Source organism: Hemitrygon akajei, chromosome 12 (genome assembly GCF_048418815.1).
Source record: "Hemitrygon akajei chromosome 12, sHemAka1.3, whole genome shotgun sequence".
Taxonomy (NCBI): Eukaryota; Metazoa; Chordata; class Chondrichthyes; order Myliobatiformes; family Dasyatidae; genus Hemitrygon; species Hemitrygon akajei.
Genome location: NC_133135.1, coordinates 41,754,135 through 41,781,592, shown reverse-complemented (window position 1 = coordinate 41,781,592; position 27,458 = coordinate 41,754,135). Strand labels below are relative to the sequence as shown.

At 38.4% G+C, this 27,458-nt stretch overlaps 1 protein-coding gene across 3 annotated transcripts in view; it reads left to right on the top strand.

Annotated features, from left to right (window-relative positions):
- Positions 1 to 27,458, top strand: part of pik3r3b (phosphoinositide-3-kinase, regulatory subunit 3b (gamma)) — a 577,180-nt gene that overhangs the window by 526,448 nt on the left and 23,274 nt on the right. Inside the window, exon 1 of one of the 3 annotated variants that reach the window (XM_073062976.1) lies at positions 11,189 to 11,861. The exons of the other annotated variants lie outside the window; for them this stretch is intronic. Coding sequence (XP_072919077.1) covers positions 11,756 to 11,861 — 106 coding nt within the window. The 5' untranslated portion in view covers positions 11,189 to 11,755. Of the gene's footprint in view, positions 1 to 11,188; positions 11,862 to 27,458 lie in introns of those variants that run through there. 3 annotated transcript variants of the gene reach the window in all.

Below are 27,458 nucleotides of genomic sequence, written 5' to 3'. Positions count from 1 at the left end.
TAAAGCACTGTTCTGACTCACTTGGAGTACTATGTGCAGTCTTGGGCCCATAATCCAAAGAAAGGATGTATTGGCATTGGAGAGAGTCCAGAAGTGTTTATGAGAGCGATCCCAGGAATGGAATGGTTAACATATGAAGAGTGTTTGATCGCTCTGGGCCTGTACTTGTTGGAGTTTAGAAGAAGGAAGGAGAATCTCATTAAGACCTACCAAATATTGAAAGCCCTTGATATGGTGCATAAGGAGAGGATATTTCCAACAATGGGAGAATGTAGGATTAGATAACACAACTTCAGAATAGAAGGACATTCCTTTAGAACAGAGATAAGGAGGAATTTCTTTAGTCAGAGGGTGGTGAATCTATGGAGTTCATTGCCACAGACAGCTTTGGAAGCCAAGTCATTGGGTATATTTAAAGCAGAGATTGATAGGTTCTTGATTAGTAAGAGCATCAGTTTACAGGGAGAAGGCAGGAGAATGGAGTTGGGAGGGAAAAAAAAGAGAACAGTGAGGAGAGACTTAAATGAAGTACATACAACCATGATGACCCTTGACAGAGTACGTAGAAGGGTGCCAAAAATCAGAAGACGTAACTTTAAAATAATTGATTGTAAGTTAAAAGAGGAGATGAAGAAACACCCAGAATGTGGTACAAATTTGGATACAATAAATGAAAATCTGGGAAAAGGGGAACCTTCATCATATTCAAACAGTACTTCAATGTGTTTGAAGACCCGGAAGAACTATAATTTTTGTTCCAGAATCAAGCATCCGTAGTTTCATGTGTGTCCAAAAGATTGTGGAGATGCAAAATGCAGAGCAGGAGGACTGTCCCAGGTGGTAATGGTGGGCAACTCTTCTGCTCGCAGAGAGACAATAAAAGGAGGGAAAAAAAGACAAGCTGAGTTAATATTACAGATATATTGGTTTTCATTTATTATTGTCAGATGCACCGAGATGCAATAAAAGGCTTGTCTTGCATACTGTTCATATGATCATATCATATGCAAAGCATTGAGGTAAAACAAGGTAAAACAATAACAGAATGCATAATAAAGTGTAGCAATTGCAGGGAAAGTACTGTGTCAGTAAACAATAAGATGCAAGATCATAAAAAAGGTAGGTTGCAAGCTCAAGAGTCCATCTAATCCTACGATGAGCAGAATGGAAGTTGTCTTTGAGCTTGATGGTAGGTGCTTTCTGTATCTTCTGCCCCATGGGAAGCAGAAAGAAGTATAGACAAAGATCATGGAGGGGAGGCTTGTTTCCATGATCTTCTAAGCAGTATCTATGATTCTCCACAGCTTCTCTCAACACATGCAGAGAAGTTGCCATACCAAGCCATTGGGCGTCAGATAGAATACCTTCTATGGTGTGTCGATTAGGATGGTTGGGGCTATTCCAATTTCTGTAACCTCCTGAGGAAACTGAGGCATTGGTCAGCTTTCTTGGCTCTGACATCTACATGGATGGACCTAGACATCTCTGAGACCAGACTGATAACTGTGAATCTCTGGCAAGGTTGTCTAGATGAAGGAATCACATATTGTTCTTGAACTGTGTCTATTAACCCATGGAAATTCTTCATATCATCCACAATAACCTGCACATTGAGGGAGCATCCTACCTGTAGAATAGATGTTCTGGATTCCTTGAATAGCTGCCTGCATGCATGGAAAGTCAGCAAAGTCAGCGCATCATAGTGCTTGAGACATCACCTGTTCTCAGTGAAATTAAAGTAGATGGAATATCTATTTACAAATATAGTTTCTGTATGACCTCTCTGATATAGCAAATTGGAAAAATATGACAGCCATCCACAGCAGTTGTTTGGAAAAATCTTATGATAAGGATGATGATAATCAATGTGATCTTGATCTTCATGCAGAGGGTGGTAAAGGTACAAAAATATGGCTGCAGGTTTTTCTGTACAATGTCACATACCTTGGTGATGCATGCCTTAGAAGATCTGAGAATGTGATTGCATTGTTCATTAGAGAATTCCAAATTGGAAACAGTGTTTATGAAGGTTCTCAGAGAGAAGAGCTTTTGCTACACATTTGCCCTTGATTCCTACTCCAAATCCCTGGACCATAATGCCTCTGGAATTCAACTCAGGGCCCCAAACAGTCCTTCCAGGTAAAGCAGCACTTCAGCTGAGAATCTTTTGGGGTTGTCTATTGTATCTGGTGCTCCCAGTGAGGCCTCTTCTACAATGGTGAAACCAGACATAAATTGGAACAGTTTTGTTGAGCACCTCCACTCCATCTGTCAAAAATGAATTTCCCTATGGCCAACCATTTTAATTCCTATCCACATTCCCATTTCAACACGTCAGTCCATGGCCTCCTCCTGCTACAATTAGACCACTCTTCGACTGGAGAGCATCACCTCATATTCCTTCAGCGTAACCTCCAAGGAGATGGCATGAACAGTGATTTTTCTAAATTTCAGTAATTTTTTCCCTCCCTCTTCCCTCTTCTTCTATTCCCCACTCTGGCCTCATACCTCTTTTCCTCACATGCCTATCACCACTTCCTGATACTCCTCCTTCCTTTTCTCCCATGGTCTGCTCTCTTCTCCTATCAGATTCCTTCTACTCCAACCCTTTACCTTTCCCACACACCTGGTTTCACCTGTAACCTAGCATGACCTCCTCCCCCTCCCCACACCTTTTCAGTCTGGCATCTTCCTCCTCCTTTTCCAGTCCTGATGAAGGGTCTCAACCTGAAATATCGACTATTTGTTTATTTCCGTAGATGCTGCCTGACCTGCTGAGTTCCTCCAGCAGTTTGTGTGATGCCTCTAGCAATGTCATCATTAAGGCACAGATGGAATAAACATTTTGACAGATAAACACTGGAAAACTAAACACTATATTTTAAGCACATAGAGCAGTCATAGTCATAGAACAGTTTGCAGTGAATTCTGATACTGCCTATAGATTGTCTCAGTATGAGCACCAAGTCCCTTTAAATAGTGCAAAGGGAACAAACTAGTCCAAAATGAACACAGCCCACAATGACAGTAGCTTGGAGCTTTGTGCTCCAGTTTATATTGACATGAGTGGCTTGGGGCAATACCTGAGTAATTATATCATTTGGTGCACACCTGATACCATAAAAAGGTAAGGAATGCTGATGAGGAAGTGGCTAATCCAGTTTCACAAATGATGAAAACTGTCACTATAAAACCAGTTACGTGATATGGATGGGAAGTATGCTATACAATATTTAGGTAATTATCCTTTCAAGACCAAGCTGACCATTTAAAATGTTTCCAATTATATATCGGAATAGTTTTTTTTTCAGTGCATATATACAGATCATATAAATAATAAATGAGTTTCTTAAATGATCTATGTATAGTCCTCCTGGAGAGCAGCTTTGAAAAGACTATTCAGTCACAGCTAGATCCATCTTGCCTACAGCATTAAAATGAGAACACAAATCCATCTATCTGTAGCCATCCTTAATTCTGCGGGAATGGGGATGAGCTTTTCCACATCATTCAAAGCTATTCTTTACAGGGCAGATTATAAAGCAGATGAAACTGAGCTTTTATTAGCTCCTCAATACACCCCTTCCCCCACTGACGCACACACCAGACCCCACCTTCACCATTGCTCCCTCTGCCTTTACTATATTTTGTGCCAGTAATAAAATGGAATTGACTGTTAAACTTCAAGCATGACCAAGAGGAAGGGAATGAGATGGGGGTTGGGGGGGGGGAGGAAGAGATTCCTCGTAATAATCTTTCAGCTTCCCATAGTGTCGTAACAGGACTTTGATTTTTAGTGTTTCTCCTGTCAACACTGGCAATCACTGTTAAATATCTGGGGTTATGCAATTTATTCTGAAATAATAAATATCACACTATTAAATAAAAAAATAATGATACATCTTGAGATCAATACTTCTGCTTATGCCCATTATAGGTTTTCAATTTAGCTCTTCTTTTTGCTAATACTTTTTAAAAATTGCATATAGATGTGTATGGAAATACATGATCTATTACTGTGTTCTCAGTGCCACTCTTCCTGCATTTTGTTTTAAATTAATTTTTTTCAGCATTTAGGACTATTTATAGAACTGTAACTCAGCGTATTCCATTATAAGTAACAGAATAATACTGGAATAGAAGATAAGAGTGAAACTATGGAGGTAAACAAAAATAAAAGAAACACTGCTACAATAAAATAACTGAATGCATGAAATTGAAGCTAAATGTGAGAAAATTAATGATATTTAATTATGGCATTTCAGTGTTTCAAGAAATCATAAAAGTTAGATCATATTCATTATGGAAGAGTCCTTTGATCTTTTATGGTACGACTTGTTGAGACAAATCTGAAAAGGTGATGCCTTTTTGTTCTCTTCATTATGGCAGCATTTCTGCTTACTGTGACCCAGTCAACCAAGAAGAGCTCTTCATAGCAAAGCTGACAAAGGCTGGGAATGAGATACAATCCCTATTTACAGGGTCTGAACTTTGGCACAAGGTGGTTTTTTGCTTAATCAATCGTGTCACCATCTCAGAATCACTTATCAAGCACCTGATGAATGGAAAAGGGACGCAAAAGAATTTTGACAATGTTCCAATAATTTTTTGTAATATTTAACGTTTATGGTCATTATGCACAGATAATAACCTTGGTATTTTTCTTTGATAAATTAGCTGGCATTCAGAAATTATTTTTAATTTTCTGTAAGCCAATAGTAGTGCTCTGCTTTGACAACAACACTTTAAAAATGAATTAAAATCTGTAATTTGACAATAAGAAATATTTCAAGACAATTCATGAAGATTGCCAAAGTGCTAGTCTAGTCTGTGCTAGTCTGACAGACAGATAAATCTATGTCAGTTTTTAAGTATAAAATTGATTCTTTTTACTTCACAGGTAACTGCTGGATGCAGAAGTTATTCTTCCTTTACCATTACACAATCTCATTAATAATGAAGTCAATTTACCAGTTGAACAGGATAGAGCAGAAATAAACAGACAACATAGCTCTTCGTGCCAATCCAATCAGAAAACAATTTTTATTATTGAGTAATATAAAGATAAATCCAAGCGTAAAGGATTTTTTAAAAAATTACCTTCAAATTTTAATCATGGCAGAAATGTTTTGGATACTGTTTGCTTGTCATTAGCTACAATAGAATAGATTGAGATTGCAGAGTTCCTGTGCTCCATCTTCCATGCCAACCATAAAATTAGGTCCAGGTATATTAAATTTTTGAAGTCCTTATGTAATTTATAAAAATGTAGTACTTTGCAATAGTTTATGTGACATTATTGGTAAACAGCTTGAGTTGCTGACTGATAATGAAATCTCCGTGTTAATTATGGACTACTTCAATAAAATCCTGTTTGCTGGTGGAGCTGACTCCAAGGAAGTGAACATCTTAGTGTATTGCTATGCAATGACAACACTGTTTGATATTGACCTAGTTGATCCTATCTAATCTAGCACTGCATCTTGTTTTAATTCCACTGGCATCAAAGGTGAATAGTTGCCAAATTAGTATCACTGTTCTTTACTACCATATGTACGTACATGTGTGATTCCATTGATATCGATGCAGTTATAGAGAAGGCAAGACAGCAGCTATACTTCATTAGGAGTTTGAAGAGATTTGGTACATCAACAAATACATGTAAAAACTTCTATTGATGTAGCATGGAGAGCATTCTGACAGGCTGCATCACTGTCTGGTATGGGGGGAGGGGGCTACTGCATAGGACTGAAAGAAGCTACAGAGGGTTGTAAATTTAGTCGATTCCATCTTGGGTGCTAGCCTACAAAGTACCCAGGACATCTTTAGGGAGCGATGTTTCAGAAAGGCAGTGTCCATTATTAAGGACCTCCAGCACCCAGGGCATGTCCTTTTCTCACAGTTACCATCAGGAAGGAGGTACAGAAGCCTGAAGGCACACACTCAGCGATTCAGGAACAGCTTCTTCCCCTCTGCCATCCGATTCTAAAATGGAAATTGAACCCTTGGACACGACCTCATTTGTTATTATATAATATTTCTGATTTTTGCATAATTTTTAATCTATTCAATATATGTATATGCTAATTTATTTATTTATTATTACTTTATCTTTTTCTTCTATGTTATGCATTGCATTGAACTGCTGCTGCTAAGTTAACAAATTTCACATCACATCCCAGTGATAGTAAACCTGATTCTGATATGGTAGTGGAAAGGTTAAGTGGCTTCTGTAAATTATCCCCAGTATAGAACGAGGGTAGGAGAATAAAAACAATAGCATGTGAGAGGGAATAGGTTACAGGTTACTGTTAGGAGGAATGGTTCAGGTAGCATTATTCTGAAAGCTGACTTTGGCTCAAAGAACTAATTGGCCTTATTTCTGAGCCATAATAAAGATAATAAAGTATAAACACAAGAGATTCTTTTACCTGTTTTGTGTTTTACTAAATGCATTTTGAATTGTATTTTATTAACATGTTTATAGTGCAATATTTTGGTTTATGAGCTGTATATTGTGTGGCTGCACCGTGGTCTGGAGGAATGTTGTTTCGTTTGGTCGTATATATGTATGGTCAGGATCAATAAGCTTCCATTTGAACTTGATTTTCTGCAGATGCTTAAGTCCAGAACAATGCACACAAAATGCTGGAGAAACTCAGCAGGTCCGGCTGTATCTATGGAAATGAATGAACAGTGGATGTTTCAGGCTGAGACCCTTCTTCAGAACTGGAAAGGAAGGGGAAGATGACAGAATAAGAAGGTGGGGGAGGGGCTATGAAGTAAGAGGCTGGGAGGTGATAGGTGATCAGTTCCTCCAACCTCCAGTAATATATTTTTCTTCTCCTTCTATTTCTTTCTCTGGCCTCCAACCTCTTCTACACATCTGCCTATTACCTCCCCCAGTGCCCCTCCACCTTCCATTTCTCCTATGGTTCTCTCACCTCTCCCATCATATTGCTTCTTCTCCAATCCCTTTACCCTTTTCACCTATCTCCTCACAGCTTCTTACTTCATTTCCCACTCCCCCTCCACCTCGCCATCTACCTGGCTTCACCAATCGCCATCGAGCTTGTTTTCCTTCCCCTCCTCCTACCTTTCTTATGGAATCTTCGCCCTTCCTTTCCAGTCCTGATGAAGGGTCTCAGCCCCAAACGTTGACCGTTTGTTCATTTCCGTAGATGCTGCCTGGCCGGCATTTTGCATGCTGCCCATTATAATGTCTAAATATGATGGGCTCAGATTTGGCAATGGTGTCTCAGCAACATCCCACCAATGCCCCCCTTCCCTCCTTCAACATCTTCCTTCCCTCCATGAACACCTCCCTTCCCTCCCTCAGCACCTTCCCTCCCTCCCTCAACACCTTCCTTCCTCCATCAACACCTCCCCTCCCTCCCTCAACACTGCCCCTCCCTCCCTCAACACCTCCCCTCCCTCCACACCTCCCTCCGTCAACACCGCCCCTCCCTCAACACCTCCCTTCCCTCCAGCACCTTCCCTCCCTTCCTCAACACCTTCCTTCCCTCCATCAACACCTTCCCTCCCTCCCTCAACACCTTCCTTCCCTCTATCAATACCTCCCCACCCTCACTCAACACCTTCCTTCCCTCCCTCAACACCTTCCAAACCGCCCGCGGAGAACATGGTACTGTTAAATCTTAGGGTCAAGGCTCAGGAATGGGGATAATCATGGGTGCAATGGGAATGCAGGTTGCTTTGTGTGGAATCATAATCTAACAAATCTAACAAGGCCGTTTAACCTACCACCATTATAGAAATAAAAACACAAAGGCATACACATGCATGTATGCACACATGGATGCAAACACACACACACACACACACACACACACACACTCTTACACGGTCAATCACACACACACATACACAGACAAACACACACACATACTCTCTCTCACACACACACAAACACAAAATGCTACTAAATTCACACATATACTCTTTGCATATTATGAGTTTGACTTCAATATGTCAATTTGATTTACCAAGATTACCAGAAGTAAAAACTTTAAGTTTGTTTTCCATCTTAATTACAGATGTAGCCCCTTTCCCAAGTCCTTGCTGCATTCAGTTTATCAGCATGGATTAATCCTGGGAATTTCTGCTTTGTACTCGTTGATACAAGTACTTACTAATCCCGCTGGAGCATTCCTTTACTAGAATTTTTGAATAGAAAAAAATTAAGTAAGACTGAACATGGGCCTATCTTGAAAGCCAGCATTCTCACCTCATAGTGATTTATTTAGAAAGCAAATTACTGTAGCCCAGGACATCATTTAGGTTAGTAATTTGGTAATAATAACAGATTTCCCTAGCAACAGAAAGAAATGGGATGATATTAACACAGCCTCTGAAACCCAAAGTGAAAATTATCAGGAAGGAAAGATATGATGCAAAATAGTCTATAAGTGGAACAAAAGGAAAATATTGCGACCTGTCAGAATTATGATAGTATTGCTGCTGGTTCTGTTAAGAACAGAATGAAACCTTACATTATAATTTTATTTCTTTGCTTCAGATGAACAAAATCCAATTCATTCTTCACAGTGGAGGTAGGACCGTGCTTGCAGCTGATAATAGCTCGGAATAAGAATGACTTGCTTAAAATGGTTGGCAGACTGTTGCATCAGGCGAGAGCAGGTCACATTGCAGCTAAGCATGACATCACCGTGTTGGTGAAGCCAGTGTGAAGCTAAGTATGCAGTAGCTAGGACTAGGGATTTCCATAATTCACAGAGGCAATTCGGGCTAATGCGATGAATGCATTATTGATCTCAGTTATTAACCCAAAGCAGTGCATCATTTTTGCATCTTCAATATATAAAATATTTTTAACTGTCTTTTAGAACACGAAAAATTAGGCATTCTAAAATAATACCTAAATTGCTGCCAGACTAAGCCCTAATTATCTATATCAGTGGTTTAAAATTATTTCACATTTTATTTATGCCTATTTAACTTATTTAATTGCTTAATTTACTTATGCTCCTACTTCCAAATGTTTATACAGTAAACAGTAGCTGGCTTTGATTTTAATTTATGAAATTAACATGTAGTCTATCAGAAAAGGGAAACTGCTGCTGACATGGCCTTCATTAGTGGTTTATGTTACGGCAGTTATGAGGTCCAGGACAAGGTGTACTTGAGCTCACAAGAACATGTTGATTTTTGTTTGTTGTCCATTTTACATATTAAGATATCATGTGTTTATCTAAGAAGGTCAATTTTAACCAAATGTGTAACAGTCCAAGGATGTCTCACAACACTGTTAAGTAATTAGCTTTCGGGGGGGGGGGGGGAGACTTAAGATACATTTTCTTTTAAGCTAACTGAGAGATCTAGTGATCCTTTAGGAATTATTGCACTGTTAAGGTGACTTTACCAATAGGATCTAAAATGGCAGTGAATTGGGACTACTGAATTCATTTAAAGAAATACTGGCTTAGAAGGAATTAAGTATTTTAAAGGTAAGTTGCTAAAAGATCATGAACTACCATTTGTTCCGAAATGTATCATACCCAGTAATTCCATCAGCTCAAAAGAAACATTTGTAGACCTCTAGATTTCTCTGGTAATGTCATCCTGTGACTCAGGAACCACCATGCACTTTGGAGCTGCAGCGATGATCAGATACTCCACCTAGTGGAGAATCTGAGAAATATCATTTTTTTCAACTAACTCAGCATCCAGTTGAATTAAGGATATTGCCACAGAATGGACCCAATGCCTACAAGAAAATATTACCCTTTTTTTGGCCCACTTTATGTTTATGCAAGGCAGTATGGTAGATAGGATTCAGAATTGAGGAACTAGCAAGGGAGATCAGATGCCTTATTTGAAATCAAACTGATCAATCTATTATGTACAATGAGTTTAATCTGAAATTTGAGATCAGCATTGTTTCATAATCATAAAAAGTATACCATACATAATTTCATTGTTGAACGGTATATTTGTTGTAGCTTTGCATCAACAGAAGGTTATGCTTCTGTTTTGAAAATGCTGAATAGTGTATCAAGTTCCTGCACAGATTGGTTATGATAAATTAGTCTGCCAAATGAATGTAAAATTTAACACCAAAGTTTTCCCTTTGCATGGAACCAATAACACAGACACAGAAACAATGGCTGCTGAAAAAAATAAGCAGTTTCTTACTTCATTAGCTTGGACACAAGGTTAAAAATTGCTTAAGTTTCTGCAATTTTTTTCATTTATTTGAAATTTTACTGTCTGTTCACGGCAAAGAATGACTAATGTAAATGTGGCTATAGATTAGTATTGCATTGGAGATAGTGTGTTAAGGGAGCAAGCTATTAACGCTGTGATTACCATTGTGCTATTGTCAGTATACATCTTGCTCTTTATCCTTCTTTCCTTTACAATGCATAGAGTTAAAGATCAAGACAATAATTAAAATGCTGATTCTCAGCCATAACTAAATATTTTAAGTAAAGTTAATCGAGCATTTCCTATAAAATACTGCTTTGGCATTTTCTAAAAATGGATTGGGAAGCTTCACTTTTTATGGAAGCCTGCGGACTCCTGGCAAAGTAGTCTATTATCTTAGAATGGCATAATCTGAACAATTTTTAAGGCAGTAGTTTACCAAAAAAAAATCAGGACTAATGGTTTAGTGCTTTATTGTAACGATTTAAATGTTCTTACTGGTGGTGGAAAGAGTTAACAATGGTTGAATTCACTGGGGATTTTAAGGTCTCCGCAGTCAATCTTGTGTTCCTTAGCTTTGCAAGAACTCTTGGTGGTGCCTGAGCGATCTATACCATAGGTTATTGATTCCTGCTCATACGGTTCGGGTGCTCGCCTGCTAAAGCGCTCACACAATGGCAGGAAGCAAAGGGGGGTTAGTTGGTGGACGGGTTCAGGTGACTCCAGTCTGCTTATGCACTCGGCTTTTCAGCCATCTGTTGGTTGCCCCTTGCAGCTAAGCAGAGAGAGATCTGTCAGTTGTTCTATTTCAAATCGGCCTTTCCTTTGTCCCTCTTAGTAACTGCGGAGCCAATCAGCCCGCGCCTGCCGGGGCAGCTGAGAGGCGATTGGCTGAGGCTGTGGCACGGTGCGCTGGAGCAGCCAATGAGAGAGCAGACAAAGCCCGAGCTTGGCAGCCGCTCCGACTGATTCGCTGCGCGGCCCCGAGCCTGCGTGCGGGCTGTACCACCACCGCCACCCGGAGGGGAGGGGCAGCTGGCAGGGCAGGAAAAGCTGAGCTCCATGTGCTCCATCTCCATGTAAACACTCTTCTTTCGCATTCAAGGGCAGCCTGAAGAGCCCTGAGATTAAAGTCAGTACCGGGATAGACCTCTTGCATTGACCGAACTGCAAGTGAGTTATCTGTGAGTCCTGCTGATCTATTGATCTAGTTCTCAGATCCCCCCCTTCCCCGGCGTGCAGTGGCACGGCCTTCTGATGTCAAAGGTCACTGGTCAGCCCCTTCAGCTCTTAAAATGAAGTCTAGCCCCTTGCTTCAAGGAAGCTCAGAATCGTAGAGCTGGTTTCTACATTCAGCCCATGACTGTTAAACTATTCTCCCTGTACCCCCCCACCCCACCCCCCGAATCACGAGTATTGAAAGTCAGCAAGAAATAACAGCAAAAAAAAATCAAAAATAGGATTTTTCTTTGAAGAGCACAACTGAAGCAGGCTTTCAGAAATACTGTAAAGTGGAAGCTGTATGACAGCATTTTATATAAAAGTAAATATTAATACTGCGTAGACAATGTACAACACAGTTTGGAATATGGACAAATCTGATGCAGACTGGAGAGAAGTGATGATGCCCTATTCAACAGAGCTAATATTCTACATTGAAATGGACCCTCCAGGTAACATAAGTCTTCATATTTTACCTTGGTCGGGTTATTCTCGCATTCTTAGACTACTTAAAGCCTTAGTTTATTGGGGTTTCACTACGTCTTTGTTCCTTTGTGTATTGACTGTGCATAGTCTTTATAGTCTTTGCAGTATACTCTGTCCTGTTGCTGGTCGGGCCTGTTTCCCATTTCATAGAGCTTTATCTTTTATTCCTTGAAAAAGCATTTGGCATGTCGATTTTGAAATCAAAACTAGACATACATTTTTTTTGAAAATGACAATGCTCTATGTATAATCATATTGAAAATAACATATGCTGTCTGAAATAACCATAAAAATAACTTGAGGAATATTTTAATTATGAGTTGTTTGAATAGTTCACTTTAAAAACAGGCTTTTGACAGTATAAGCTGGTCTGTGTGGAATGGCAGCAAACCTCATAAGCAGGCGAGGGAAAGTTTTGCGTGCAAAGGAATTGTGTGAACAGCATAAATGATAAGAGGAGCTCTTTGTAAGCCATATCAGTTCTGAATAAAGCATTATAAAGTGTCTGCTTTGTAGGGATCTAAGCACTATTTCTAAAGATTAATGTTGCTGTAGTCTTTTTTTGAGAGCAAAAAGATAGCTAGAAAATTGTGTAATTTTTTTGTAAGAGATTAATGCTATACATTAATTCTATAGTTGTATTTTGGGGGAAATGTGCATTGTAATCATCATTGACCCTTTAAGTACTGTGGTCTTGTTTATCATCAATAGACTATGGAGTTAAATTGACAATTTTGGTGATTTTTGCTGTTTGCAATTTTTTTGTGTGAGTGAAAAGTGGCATGTAATTTGATTTCACAATGGTAGCCCTGCTATAATAACATGCATTTTGCAGGCAATCTGGGTTAGAAAGGTTTCATTTTGAAAGTTTCCAAGAGAATATTGTCCTGTTAGAGTCATTAATGAAAAGATGAAAGTTTAATAATGCTGCTTCCTTTAAAATAGAGCTGCTGACTTTTAGAAAAAGATTGCCAGCAGAATAGGAGACAATAGAAGAGGGTAAGGCTCTAACCATGTTCAGATAGGGATTGGGGGTAATGATTGGGTGTGGGGGAGAGAGGAGGAGTTTCTGCAGCCTTTTTTCCTTTAATATTTATTGAAGAGAAACATGAGTCTGCTTGAACTTGGCATAATTTCTGTTGGAAGCTGTGGTCTGCTTTATGAGCTTTGAATGCATAATCGGTGTGTGAACTCAGCACTACCCTGATCCACTCTGGCCAACCTCTTCCCAATAGAGTGCTATACAGACCATGAAATTCTGCTTGCTTGGCGACTTCTGGATGTGATTGTAATGATAAGAGTTTGGCCAGACACTTTCTCTTTAACACCCACACTCTCCCCTCCCCACCCGATTCTTGCTGCTGCTCTCTTTGGATCACCGCAGATCACGTTGCAGTATCTAGGGATTTTTTTTTTTTAGGTGAGATTATAGAGCATCAGCTATTTCTGCAACAGGCCATTTTAATCTTTATTTCATGCTTAGTGATTCAATGAAGTAGATGTGTAAAAATAGTTGATATGCCCATTTAAAGCATTGCATTGCTTTTTAATCCTACCCATTGCAAAGAAACTGGTTTGCTGTCTTGCTGTTAAGCCATAATTTGTAGACCAGCATCTGCAAAGATATTTGGTTATGCTGCCATATTGATCCAAATGGATTAATATATGGAGTATGAACAGTTTCTCTTTGGGAAAAATTACAGCCATGTTGCAGTTTGGGAACTTGCACTCTGTTGCTGACAAGAATATCATTTGCATTCTGAAGATGTGCAGGCATCAGAGTCTTTGCAAATGATGTCACACATATTTGAAGACAATAGTGCATAGAGTGATACTCCACCAGCAATATATTTCCATAACAGCTCTCCAAGAGTGAAAAGTGAACTGTGCAGTTCCATCAGAGCAGTGGCCTATCTATAGCCACAATTTTTATTTGCATACTGTTACCAGATCCAGTGTAATGGGAATTAACAAAACCCTTATTATATTTTTCCGGCTTTCACATCCCAACGGGACTTGGCTGGATACATTATTCAGCTAAGATTACATGAGCAGTGGAGAGGTTGGTGGTGTGGAGTTGGGGGGGGGGGGGGGTGTGGTTGCTGGGTGTCATGTCTCAGCCCCTGATAATGTCACAGCAGCAAGTCTTCTTGAAACAGCTGAGCTTTGTGCTGATATTCTGTCAGGATGTTGCTTAACTGTGTGGCTCCATTTGATTCACTTTTGCAAACCTGGTGATAGACAATAAAGTACCAAGTCCTATATGGAAGGTCATTGTAGGAGTAATATATAATCCACGTTACATTCAAATCCTTAAGAATATTGCTTCAAATTTAGTTTAATGCTTATGATTCCCTATTTTGTACTTGACAAAGTTCATTTTCATTGTAGAGGTTAGAATATGACATGTCAGTTCTTCTGTAAAAATTTTTTTGATAAATGTTGCAAATAATTCTTATTATTAATGTTAATAGCAAATGGTGAAGATCAAATGATAAACTACTAGGATGTATAAGTAGTGATGTGTTCACTTTCCTAGTTGTGCACTAACTTGTGTCCAAGTTAGCAAATGTGTCCAAGAATTAAATCAGTTATGCAGTCTGAGTTTCGTTTGCATCTGAGTTTTCATCTTTGTCCTGTTAATGTGGAAAAAATTCAATCTGATTGCAACAGCAATATTTTTGAACAGAATTTGCAAAAAGAAGTATTTCCAGTTATAGAGTCAGAGGACTCAGCAGGGTTTAAGCTGTTAGTCATTTGGCCAGTTGTTTGTAAGAGATAACTTTAGGGAAAAGTTTTGATTAGTTCTCAAATAAAATAACGTGACTTGATAAATATGTCTGTTGGATGCCCTCTGTCCACAGATTGAATTGACAGAACCTATCCAAAGTAAATTAATCAAATTGTTTAAAACTCCATGCAATTAATTTTTTCTGCGAAGTTTCTCCCTTCTTATTTCACTTTTCTAAGTTAGTTAAACATAATAGTCCAGCTAACTCTATGCGAGCTTGACTGTTACATTGAGGTTGGTGATGCGTTGGTAATAATGCGTTCTTATGTGACAGCTGTACTCAAATAAGATTGGTATTTTTCTTGCTCAAGGATGTAACCAACAAGCAAGAAGCATTGTGCCAAGAAAGACCCTTATTCAGAGTAACTGTCCTCAAGGGTCCTATTGGATTAAGCCAGGCAAATAGTTCAAGTTTATTGGCAGAGGTTGCCTTTAGGGGTTGTTACCCTTTTTAATACAGAAATAATTTCTTCTGGAGGTTTTGAATTGCTAGTTGCTGATCACAATGTTATTTGTATCTGTATTTCATACTGAGGCCGATACAGTAGTAATTGTGTGATTGAAAACCATTTTGTTGAAGAGAATTTGGAAAATATCCATAATTTCCAAACTGAGCTGTCTGTATTAGGCTGAGTAATGGTGTCAGACTCTGGAAATTTGGGTGCTGCTTGATGCTACTGTCTCACAGCACAAGGGACTTACTTGGGTTTGAGCCTACTTTGGATGCTGTGTTTGCAGAACTTGGACATTCTCTCTGTGACTGTGTGTTTGCACTGGGTACTTTGCATTTATTCCCACATCCCAAAAACCGGCCCATAGATTCACTGGCTACTCTAAATGACTTCACTGTGGGTTAATGACAAAGTGAATTAAAAGCATGCGTGACACAATATGTGACAATTGCGCAGGGAAATAAGGAGTGAGGGAATGTGAGAAAGGTGTGTGATTGTTTTCCTGGGAGCTTGTATAGACTGATGGGCTGAATTGCCTATTTCTGTTGGTAACCATTTAAGATGCATGAGAACAACGACAGAACTGGAATATCCTAAATGAGCAATTAGATTGCCTACGCGTAGAAGACTATGAGCGAAGTGCTGTAAGATGGGAATAATATGAATGGGCGCACACTAGTCAGCAAGGATGTTGTGGGCCAAATGGCCTGTTTACATGCTGCAGAACTCTTTAAGAACCATTGATCCATTTATCCATTGACAATTCGGACACAGAAAACAGAATAGTTGAGCATTGTTTTCCCAATAATTTCCAACTCTCAAAAACACAATTGGAGCTTTGTAAACTTATCTCAGAGCATCTATGGGTTTTGGGATCCAATCTGATCGGTTACAGAAGAATGCAAGGGTTTTGAAAAATTGAAGTGATTTGCATCAAATCAACCCAGTGAAGCAATGTATATTCTATGGATGGAAATGGGAGTTGGTGCAGATTGAAGTTGGTTGATATTTGATTTGTAGACAATGAAGTCCCATGACTTGTAACCGTCAATGTGCTTATTTAGAATCTTTATTTATATAGCTTTGTAAACGTTTAAAGTCTTTAATGTCAGTATTTTGCATCTTAAAGCCAAGTTGACTTTGTACTTTTTACTATTGAGAAATTTTCCCCTTTAAAGCAGGTTGAATGTTTTATAACTATAAAGTAGGAAACACATGATAGAGAACCAGTTCTTCATTAATATTCTCAGAATAAAAGCATAAATCCATTCCAATTTATTGTGCCATTTTGGGAAAATAACTTAGATTAAAATTCCAGTGTTATTGTGAAAGAGGTGATAGACGGTGTTTTGCAGTGTAAGTAATGTTTTGGATTTGAAAGGCTTATTCTTTACTTGCAAATGCAAATTGGCACATAGAAAAATTGTGGGTGAAGATGGAAATTATTCAAATAGCAGCCTATTGTGCTATGTTACTTTTTGCTTAATCATAGATGTGCAGTGCCCAATCAATAGTTGTCCCATCTGTAGAGCAGTCCCAAAGAAGCTATGAGCTGATTACATAATAAATAAAATGAGAATCATCTAAACCTCCTGGAAATTTGAGGTCTTGGAGATAGTTTGGAATAAATCCCTAAGGAATACTTGCACAAAGTGATAATACTGATAAATATGCAGTTGCCTTTTGTTTTTATATGATAACACTTTCTGCACTTAAGGCAGAAATTGGATTAGTTTTTCTGGTCAGCAGAGCCATATTTATTGATACAAATGTCCATTTGAATGTACTGGGGCAGTAGCATGAATGAAATGTTTACCCCCATTGGCAGTAGTAGTTGTGGGGGAAAGGATGGAGATGGCATACAGTACCATCTGTGCTCAAGTGGTCTTGTCTGTTTTGTTTTAAATACTGATTTGGAATTGCTTGAATTTTTTTTTGGATGCACAGCTGCAGATTAATAAAATTTGTCATTTGAAGGAAAATAAGTGGAATTAACAGAAGAATAGAAAAATGCTGATTAAACCCTACCAGAGTGAAGCAAAATGTTGTTATATAAAGTGATCTAGTTTTCATGGAATGGAGACCTGGTCTTGTCTTTCTGAGAGATATTGGGGTATGTGTTGGAACATATGTTCCCTAATATTTGCTGATTGCTTATATACAACACAGGACTTTTATACAGTACCAAGATTGAGTAACATTGCTTTCATTCAGAAGGTTAGAACTGCCAGGTGGTTCTGATACAGGCCTTAAAATTCAGCGGTTGCTGAATCCAGCCTTATTAGCTGGAATGATACTGCACAGTGGAGTGAATCCGACACAAATAAAGGAACTGACAATGCGTGAAGTAGATATCCTGAACATAGCAATGCATGCCAGCCTTCTATCAGAAGTGTTTGCCATCCACAGTAAGGCAACAAAGATGTATTTCGGAGCTGTCATTTTAGGTGGAAAGCTAATTGGAAGGCACATTATTAGCGAGCAAGGATTAAAAATTTAAGCATGAACGTTACAGTTGCATAGCTGCATATTAATTTCTGTTGAAGTTTAAACATTGATTTGCTTTTTTATATTTGTTTACTGATTTATTTGTTGTGTAGTACTCTTCAATGAAATCCGTGATGTTTGAACCTTTTTTACCAGTTAATTAAATTTGCTGTCAGTCTTGTTTATGTAATTATGTATGAAATTCTTATTTATCTTTTTTCATAGCAAGTGCTACTTTGAAATGATTATGCTGAATTTAAAAAAGCACTTCTTTTCAACATGGCTGCCTCCCTTTGGTGATATGACAGAATAGATTACAACTATATATGTTAATACAGCTCTACCTTATTCTAACCTGCATTGTGAGAACTGGATTAAATCTATATTGAAATTGTGTGGTTGTTGAGCTAGAATACAGCTTGTATCTTTTATGATACCTGGAAGCATGAAGTGTGGGTCTAACAAATGCATTTAATGATCCTAGGTTTTATTGATCATATATTTTGTATCTAGAGTTGGAGCAGATTTGGCACTAGCAAATAGCCTGTCATATCTGCAGTGCTAAATATCTGTGCCTAGAAATTGCAGTGGACTAGAAAAAGCCCTCTGCATGGTTGTTGAATGGCACGCCAATAAATGTTGTAGGCGTGGATCTGCTGTAATGTCTGAGGTCTCAGCCTCTACTAGATTGGAATGCCCAGAGTCAACTCCAAAGTAAATTTATGATCAAATTACGTACGTCACCATATACAACACTCAGATTCATTTTCTTGCAGGCATACTCAGTAAATCCAAGAACCATAATAGAATCAATGAAAGACTGCCCCGACAGGACAAACAAACAAACAATGTGCAAAAGACAATAAACTCTGCAAATACAAAAGAGAAGAAAAACAATAATAAATAAATATCAAGAGCACGAGGAGAATTGTCCTTGAAAGTGGGTCCATAGGTTGTGAGAACAATTCAGTGATGGGACAGTTACAAGTGTAGAAAATTGCCTGGCTTCCTGCATTGTGAGAGATGTAATGGAGATATTGACATTAGTGAACTGCTGAGGACCTTGGAAAAGATTTACACCTTTAAGTGATACAGTGAAGTTAATGAGACTTGGTGACATTGGAGTTAAACAGAGTTATTAAAATGTAGCTGTTCAGGGGATTCCCTACGAATTGGAACATTTTGTCCCATGATTGAAGTGAGTGGAACAAGGGAGGCATATTTCAAATTGTAAGCAATTAAAGTGCCAAGATTAGTACCTGACATTTATGGTTGCAAGGGTGATCAACCTTACTGTGTGAAATTGACAGCAAGCTCCTGCATCTCCACAGGCACAATCAAAAGTATCAATCCATGTGTTGCTGTCAGTAATACCATGCTCTTCCACAGAGGGCAATGTTGCAGTCTTCGCAGATCTAACTGATAACTGATCTAATGATAACTCCAATTTTTTTTTACTGGAGTCATTCTTGCTATAAAACCATAAATGAGGGACAACTGAGATTTTAAATGCTGTTACAAATGCTTTGGATAAATTTAGCCCTTTTAAAAATATATATTATTTCCTTGGAGACAAGTTCTGAAATTTCATAGTTTTAAAAATATTTTTAAATTTCAGTTTCCACCTTGACTTCCAAACTTTTGCTGTCTGTAAAATTACTAAATGCAAAGTTTGATTTTGTTCTTTTTTTTTGATATGCAGCACAAAATATGTTTATACCTGCTTTTTTTGCCATGCTGATTTGAATATTTTTGCTCAAAACATCTGTGTTTCTTTATTCTTCTTTCAAATGCAAAGGAATGTACAAAGCATGTCCATGCAAAGAGATTAAGTGCATTGGAAAGTTCTGTTTTAATTTTGCAACGAATCGCTTAAGACCAGTTAGTCCCAATCTATAAAATTTGATTTTATACTCCTATATAGTCTTACAGTTATTAAGTAACATAAGGCGATGCTTTAGATTAGGTGTTCTATCCTCTATGATCTTACTACTGTGACATGATGTTGCCTTGAAATGTTTGAATTGCTACTTTGTGTTCCATTAAGCCTTTTGATTTCATTTTAAATAATCAGAGAGCATAGATATAAGCATCGAATACGGGGGTTCACAAGTACAGTACTACATAGATTATCAGAATTATTGAACTCTGACTTGCATGTTCTTCATTTCTTTTTGATTTCTGTCAAAATGTTGCAAAGTTTTCTTAAAAAGGAGTAGAAATATAATTACATTTTAGTGAAATATGCAATGAGAAAGTTAGGCTTGAAGTATCCTCAAGACAATGTGAAATATGCAGTCGTCATGTTTCAGTAAAAAGAGTGTATATCCATATGTTATAAAGTGAACAAAATTTATTGGGATCTGACATTGAAAAGTTAACCCTTTCATGTTGCCAAATATACTTTTTTAATTAAGCAAAATAGAAAACAATCATGTATCTAAATATCTTTAGAGGAATCCTTCAGCATTATTTTGTTTACTTTTAACTGAATCTGAGATCGTTGCCACATTGTACAAAATAATCAACTTTTCTTTGCACCTTGTTTGAGTACCCATAATACATCAGAACAAATTTGGGTTTTGCGAAATATTTCACTCTTGTTTGTGCAAAATCTGCTAATACGGAATAGAACAAAACTTTATTTACACACTTTAACACGTGTTTTGGATATGGGGGTGAGATTAGCAGATGGCACCAAAGTTATTCATGCCTGTTCCAGAGCCAGATGATAGCTCTTGAACTTGATGATGCAGCACCTAAAGCTGTCCGTACCTCCTGCCTGAAGTTTGTAACAAGAAGAGAGCATAGATGGAGGTCTTTTATGATCGATGCTACTTTCTTATGGCAATCTTCCATGTTAATGTACTCAGTGGTGAGGTGGGCCTTGCCTGTGATGGATGGTGCTGTATGCACCACTGTCAGTGATATTTTTGCTGTTCCTTGGCTTTGGTGTTTCCATACCAGGCCATGATGCAGCCAGTTAGGATATGCTCTAATGTGTGTCTACAGAAGTTTGTCAATGTGATGAGCTGATTCTGTGCTAACTTCTAAGAAAGTGGATGAGCTGTTGTGCCTCCATTATGATGAGACTTGGGTGCTGGTCCCAGGACAGATCCTCTGGTATGTTAATGCTGAAGGGTATCCTTAATATTCACAAGAATTGAGTTACTGTGCCTAGAAAAAGTATTCACCCCCTTGGAAGTGTTCATGTTTTCTTGTTTTACAGCATCAAATCACAGTGATTTAATTTTGGTTTCTTTGACATTAATCAACAGAAACATACTTTTTCTTGTCAAAGTGAAAACAGGTCTCTAAACTAATTACAAATATAAATACAAAATAATTGGTTGCATAAGTATTTGCCCCCTTCAAGTCAGTATTCAGTAGATGCCCCTCGGCAGCAGTTACAGTCTTAAGCCTGCATGAGTAGGTCACCACCATACTTTGTGGCAGGGCTGGTGTGTTTTTGATGATGTGCGGTGTTTGGCTTATGCCAAACAACATTTAGTCTGATGGCCAAAAAGCTCAATTTTGGTTTCATCAGACCATAGAAGCTACTTCCAGAGCCTCCCACATGCCTTCTGGCAAACTCTAGCTGAGATTTCACGTGAGTTTTTTTTTCAACAAAGGTTTTCTCTTTACCACTGATAAAGATGTGACTTGGAAGCACTCAGGCAACGGCTGTATGCAGTCTCACCCATCTCAGCCACTGAAGCTTGTAACTCTTTCAGAGTTGCTATAGGTCTCTTGGTGATCTCTCTCACTAGTCCCCTTCTTGCATGGTTACTCAGTTTTTGGGGATAGCCTGCTCTCAGCAGATTTACACCTGTGCCATATTCTTTCCATTTCTTGATAATTGACTTAACTGTACTCCAAGGGATATTCAGTGAATTTGAAATTTTCTTGTGTCCATCTCCTGACTTGTGCTTTTCAATAACCTTTTCGTGGAGTTGCTTGGAGTGTTCTTTTGTCTTCATGGTGTAGTTTTTGCCAGAGTACTGACTCACCAGCAGTTAGACCTTCCAGATACAGGCATATTTTCACTACAATTAATTGAAGCACCTTGACTGCACACAGGTCTCCAAAAACAGGTCTTGATTGAACTAATTATGTGACTTCTAAAACCAGTTGGCTGCACCAATTATGATTTGGTGTGTTACTTTTGCAATCAATTATTTTGTGTTTTATATTTGTAGTTAATTTAGATCACTCTGTTTTCACTTTGACAGGAAAGAGTCTTTCTGTTGATCAGTGTCAAAAAAGCTAAATTAAGTACACTGTGATTCAATGTTGTAAAACAATAAAATATGAAAACTTCCAAAGGGTTGAATACTTTTTTTATAGGAGAGACTTCATAAGCTAGGACTTGTTTTCCTTGAAACAAAGGAGGCTGAGTGGGTGACCTTATTCATAAGGGCACAGGTATTGGTCAGTCTTTTACCCAGGTGGGGATTCTAAAACTGGGGAGGGGGGGGGAGACATTAATTTAATGCGTGAGGGAAAAGATTTGAAGAAGAACCTAGAGGCCTTTTTCACAAAAAAAAGCTGGTGGGTATGTGGACTGAGCTGCCAAAGCGATGAGTACAATTACCTACTTTAAAAGATACCATGGATAAGAACAGTTTAAAGGGCTATCAGGCAAATGGAATTAGTTCCTTGTTCCTTGCTAGGCCAGGATGAGCTTGGCTATAGGGTCTGTATCCATGTGGCATAACTAACTCTTTCACTCTTTTCTGTTCCAAATCAAAATGCAAGAAGCAATAAGTACTGATTTTTGTCACTGAAAAAGGAAGGCCAAGTACAATGACCAGCCAATAGTTTGGAATCTAAGCTCAGCCAGTGGTAAATGGCCTACAACCAAGCATGGACACTCAGCCAAGGAGGAAAAATTCAGGCAGGTTGACCACAACTAATCTCTGTCCAATGATTACTGCTGAATGCCTGTCTGTGGCATTTTAGGAAAAGAAGATATGGTGAATTGGCTGAAGCCTCATCCAGAGGTTAATTTCAAAGAAGAGTGCAATGGGGAGAGTTAAATGGGAAACAGGGAAGAATGAAATATCATGCAAGAACCAGATAAAATTGAGTACACTTTCTCTTTGTCTTCAGATTAATAGAAGTATTTTTTTCAAGTATTGTGGCTATTGTTAGATTCAACAGATTAAATCTCCAAAAATATATCTCTAAGCTAGGGGTTCCTAACGAGGGGTCCATGGGCCCCTTAATGGTATTGGTCCATGGTTTAAAAAGGTTGGGAACCCTTGCACTCAACCAATCTGTATTTCTGGACAAAGCTTCCTAGATGCTTTCTTAAAAATAGAAGGGGATTACCCTTGCACTAATTTAAAATTAAACTTGTTTGAGAAGGATAAGGGCAGATCGGAGGTGTCAGTGTTGCAGTTCAACAAAGGAGACTATGGAGCCATGAGGGAGGAGCTGGCCAAAGTTGACTGGACAGATATCCTAGCAGAAAAGACAGTGGAACAGCAATGGCAGGTATTCTTGGGAATAATGCGCAAGGTGCAAAATCAGTTCATCCCCCGGAGAAGGAAGGATTCAAAGGGGAGAAAGGAGCCACAGTGGTTGACAAAGGAAGTCAGAGATTGCATAGCATTTAAAAAAAATGTATGACAGAGCTAAGGTGAGTGGGAAGACAGATGATTGGGAAATTTTTAAGGAACAACAGAACTTAATTACAAGGCAAGGATTGGAGAATGGCTAATGTTATCCCACTTTTTAAGAAAGGAGGGAGGGAGAAAACAGAGAACTATCGTCCTGTCAGCCTGACATCGGTGGTGGGGAAGATGCTAGAGTCCATTATTAAGGATGAAATAGTGGCATATCTAGATAGCAGTGATAGGATTGGGCCGAGCCAGCATGGATTTACCAAGGGCAAATCATGCTTGACTAATCTATTGGAGTTTTTCGAGGATTAACCAGGAAGTTAGACAAGGGAGATCCAGTGGATATAGTGTACCTCGATTTTCAGAAGGCATTTGATAAGGTACCACATAGGAGATTGGTGGGTAAAATCAGAGCTCATGGCATTGGGGGGAAGGCATTGACATGGATAGAAAACTGGTTGGCAGATAGAAAGCAAAGAGTAGCGGTGAATGGGTGTTTCTCGGAATGGCAGGTGGTGACTAGTGGGGTGCCACAGGGCTCGGTATTGGGACCACAGCTGTTTACGATTTACATCAATGATTTAGATGAAGGCATTGAGAATAACATCAGCAAGTTTGCTGATGATACTAAGCTGGGTGGCAGTGTGACATGTGATGAGGATGTTAGGAGAATTCAGGGAGACTTGGATAGGCTGGGTGAGTGGGCAGATACTTGGCAGATTATGTTTAATGTGAATAAGTGTGAGGTTATCCACTTTGGGAGTAAGAACAGAAAGGCAGATTATTATCTGAACAGTGTAGAGTTAGGTAAGGGAAAAATACAAAGAGATCTAGGAGTCCTTGTTCATCAGTCACTGAAGGTGAATGAGCAAGTGCAGCAGGCAGTGAAGAAGGCTAATGGAATGTTGGCCTTTATTACAAAGGGAATTGAGTACAAGAGCAAGGAAATCCTTTTGCATTTGTACAGGGCCCTGGTGAGACCACACCTGGAGTATTGTGTACAGTTTTGGTCTCCAGGGTTAAGGAAGGACATCCTGGCTGTAGAAGAAGTGCAGCGTAGGTTCACGAGGTTAATTTCTGGGATGTCCGGACTGTCTTACGCAGAGAGGTTAGAGAGACTGGGCTTGTACACGCTGGAATTAAGGAGATTGAGAGGGGATCTGATTGCAACATATAAGATTATTAAGGGATTGGACAAGATAGAGGCAGGAAATATGTTCCAGATGCTGGGAGAGTCCAGTACCAGAGGGCATGGTTTAAGAATAAGGGGTAGGTCATTTAGGACAGATTTAAGGAAAAACTACTTCTCCCAGAGAGTTGTGGGGGTGTGGAATGCACTGCCTCAGAAGGCAGTGGAGGCCAATTGTCTGGATGCTTTCAAGAAGGAGCTAGATAGGTATCTTATGGATAGGGGAATCAAGGGATTTGGGGACGAGGCAGGAACCGGGTATTGATAGTAGATGATCAGCCATGATCTCAGAATGGCGATGCAGGCATGAAGGGCCGAATGGTCTACTTCTGCACCTATTGTCTATTGTAGCTATTCTATTAGTGTGGACCAGAGTTTAAACTTTGATTTTTGAGGTGAAACTAGAAATTTCTCAGTTACTATCAACCTCTAACCTGTAAAATTTCCACTGAAGTGGTCTTTTTTGTTTTGCTAGAGTTAATAGCTAACCATGCAGTTTCAATACTTTACAGCAGTCAGCAAAAATAATGAAATTGTTTGGTGTTAGTGCCTTGTAATCTGTAGCTTGTTGATCAGATGAATTTGGTCAATTTTTGGATAGCTTGTTCAATGAAGTGTTATGTTGTGGAACCCTGAGGGAACTGTATGATAGTTGAATAACCAGGGAAAGATGTATGTGGAAAGGAGTTCTTGGCTGATGGATTTTAAGTTCCTTTTCATAATTCTTCCATTTTATAATAGGAAGTCCCACAGTGAAGGAAAACTTACACTTTGAGATTTGTAGCGAAGGTTTGGAATTCTTACAAAATCCATGTAAAACAAAGTGAGTTTGGAAAACCAAAGGGCAAAATTTGACCTTTGGACCTTGTGATTTTCAATTCTCTGAAGTCAAGAGATTTGGACCAGATTTTATTTGTTAAGTATTCTGTTGTAACTTCCCTGTCAAGTCTGAATAATGCTCTACTGTGCATTACTTAAAGTTATTAAACAGTTTAATTGAAAAGATCTTTTCCAATGGTTATTGAAAATAAGACAATTTGGCATATTATTTGTTCGAAAGTGAACGCTTTAATTTCATGCTTAAACTGGCTTCTTGAATTTCACGCAATTGACTATATTTAAAAACATTTTATTATTCTAAGCTTTTGCAGGTTATAATTGTGTTTGCGTTGCTGTTATATAGTTGATTTCAGCATTGGATGTAAATTATGCTATTCTTAAATATCCAGTTATTTCAAACCAGTTATATTTAATAGCTTGATTTGCAGAGGTAAGGTAAGGTCATGCTTTTTTTTTTCCAAAAAAAGGGCTAGCATGTGAAAAATTATGAACAGTAAATTGGAAGGAGTCAAAAGTGGATCATTTTTGTGTTTGGTATTTAATTTTGCTAACTTTGCAATCAAGTCCATGATCCAAATCAATTAAAAACTTTTTAACCCAAAAAAAAGGCCAGTTATTTCTGGAGTTATCTTCACCATGTTGTTACATAATGAGTAGACTTTATCTTAATTAGAGATATCTACTGTCCATTTCTTTCATTTTCATTTGACTAAGGTGTATGTCAGTAGGGGTTGGTAGTTTGGTTTTGGTCAGGAAAAAATTCTGGGCTTCTTTGATCTTTAGTGTGAAGTGCGTCTAATCTTAGCAATTGATCCGGCTCTGATTTATAATGGTATACTCCTTTTTTTGGTCTTGGTCGTCTTCTGATAAATTATTCTTTCCCTATGTCAAATCATTTAGTTATCTTTAATACTTCAGTTAATTGACACTTTAATCTTCTGTGCTGAAGGAAATGCAAGCCTTGTGAAAGCAGTCTGCTCTTGCAATTTAATCCTTCTGACTCTGGTTTCATTCAAGTGAGTTTGTGTTATGCCCTTTCCAAGATTAATACATCTATTTTCAGTGGGTGCTCAGTTGTGAGTACAGTCCGGCAGATGAGTCTGTTCACCTATAGCAATATGTGCAACCTTTGTATTCTAGCCAGAGATTCCATTAGCTATTTTAATACATCTTTATCTGCTTCTCCCTCATGCTTTAGTAATTTCATAGCCCACTAAAAGTCTTTAGTCTGCTATTTATAAATTTCTTGCCATTTACTATGCCATCCAACTTAATCAACAAACTTAGATCGAGAATTCATTATTCCTAATTTGTAAGTCTAACAGAAAGCAAAGGCTGAGTAAATGATGCTGAAGGACAGTGCCTGTTATGTCCTGCCTGTCTGAATACATGTACTCTATTTCATAACTCCAAGCCAGTACTGTATCTAACTCAATAAATAGCCTGCAGTTCGACTTGTACTTCTATGTTGCAAATGACATTCAAAGGCTTTCCCTCATCTCGTGTTGCTGCCTGAAAACCAATGGCATTTAATTCATTGCACTTTATTCAGAATTTGCCCCTGATAGATTCTAGCATCAAAGACCAAATAGCTTTACAATTTAGTATTTTAACTTGTCATTAAATAATGGAGCACGTTTATGAATTTTTCAATGCACAGAGACAATTCCTGAAACCGTACACTAGTGCATTAATAATTAGGTTTTTTAAGACTCTGGTGTGGAAAGCATTGGATTCCAAAGCTCTATCTACTTTTTTTAAAACCTTATTGTTGCTTTTATCAACTTATATTAAATTTAGTTATTACCTCCTCTCAACTTTGCTTATCCTTGTAGCTCAGGTAATATCAAGTAATTGATATAATAAATATAAATGGCCAGAGTAGACAGTGTTAGAGTGGTTAGGCTTTGGCTCAACAGGCTTGGGCAAGAGCAGACAGAGACTCGTAAGTAAGTTTCTAGTTAAGGTTTTTTCCTTCTTTCCTTGCCTAGTACATGGCTATCACATTGAGAACAGGTCCAAAGTTAGTGTTATGTTCTTTGTGTGAGATGTGGGAACTCTGGGAGACCTCCAGTCTCCTTAATATCTACATATGCATGAAGTGCATCTAGCTGAAGGTCCAGCTGGATGACCTTTGGCTCATAGGGAAGAATGAGGAAATGATAGATAGGAGCTTC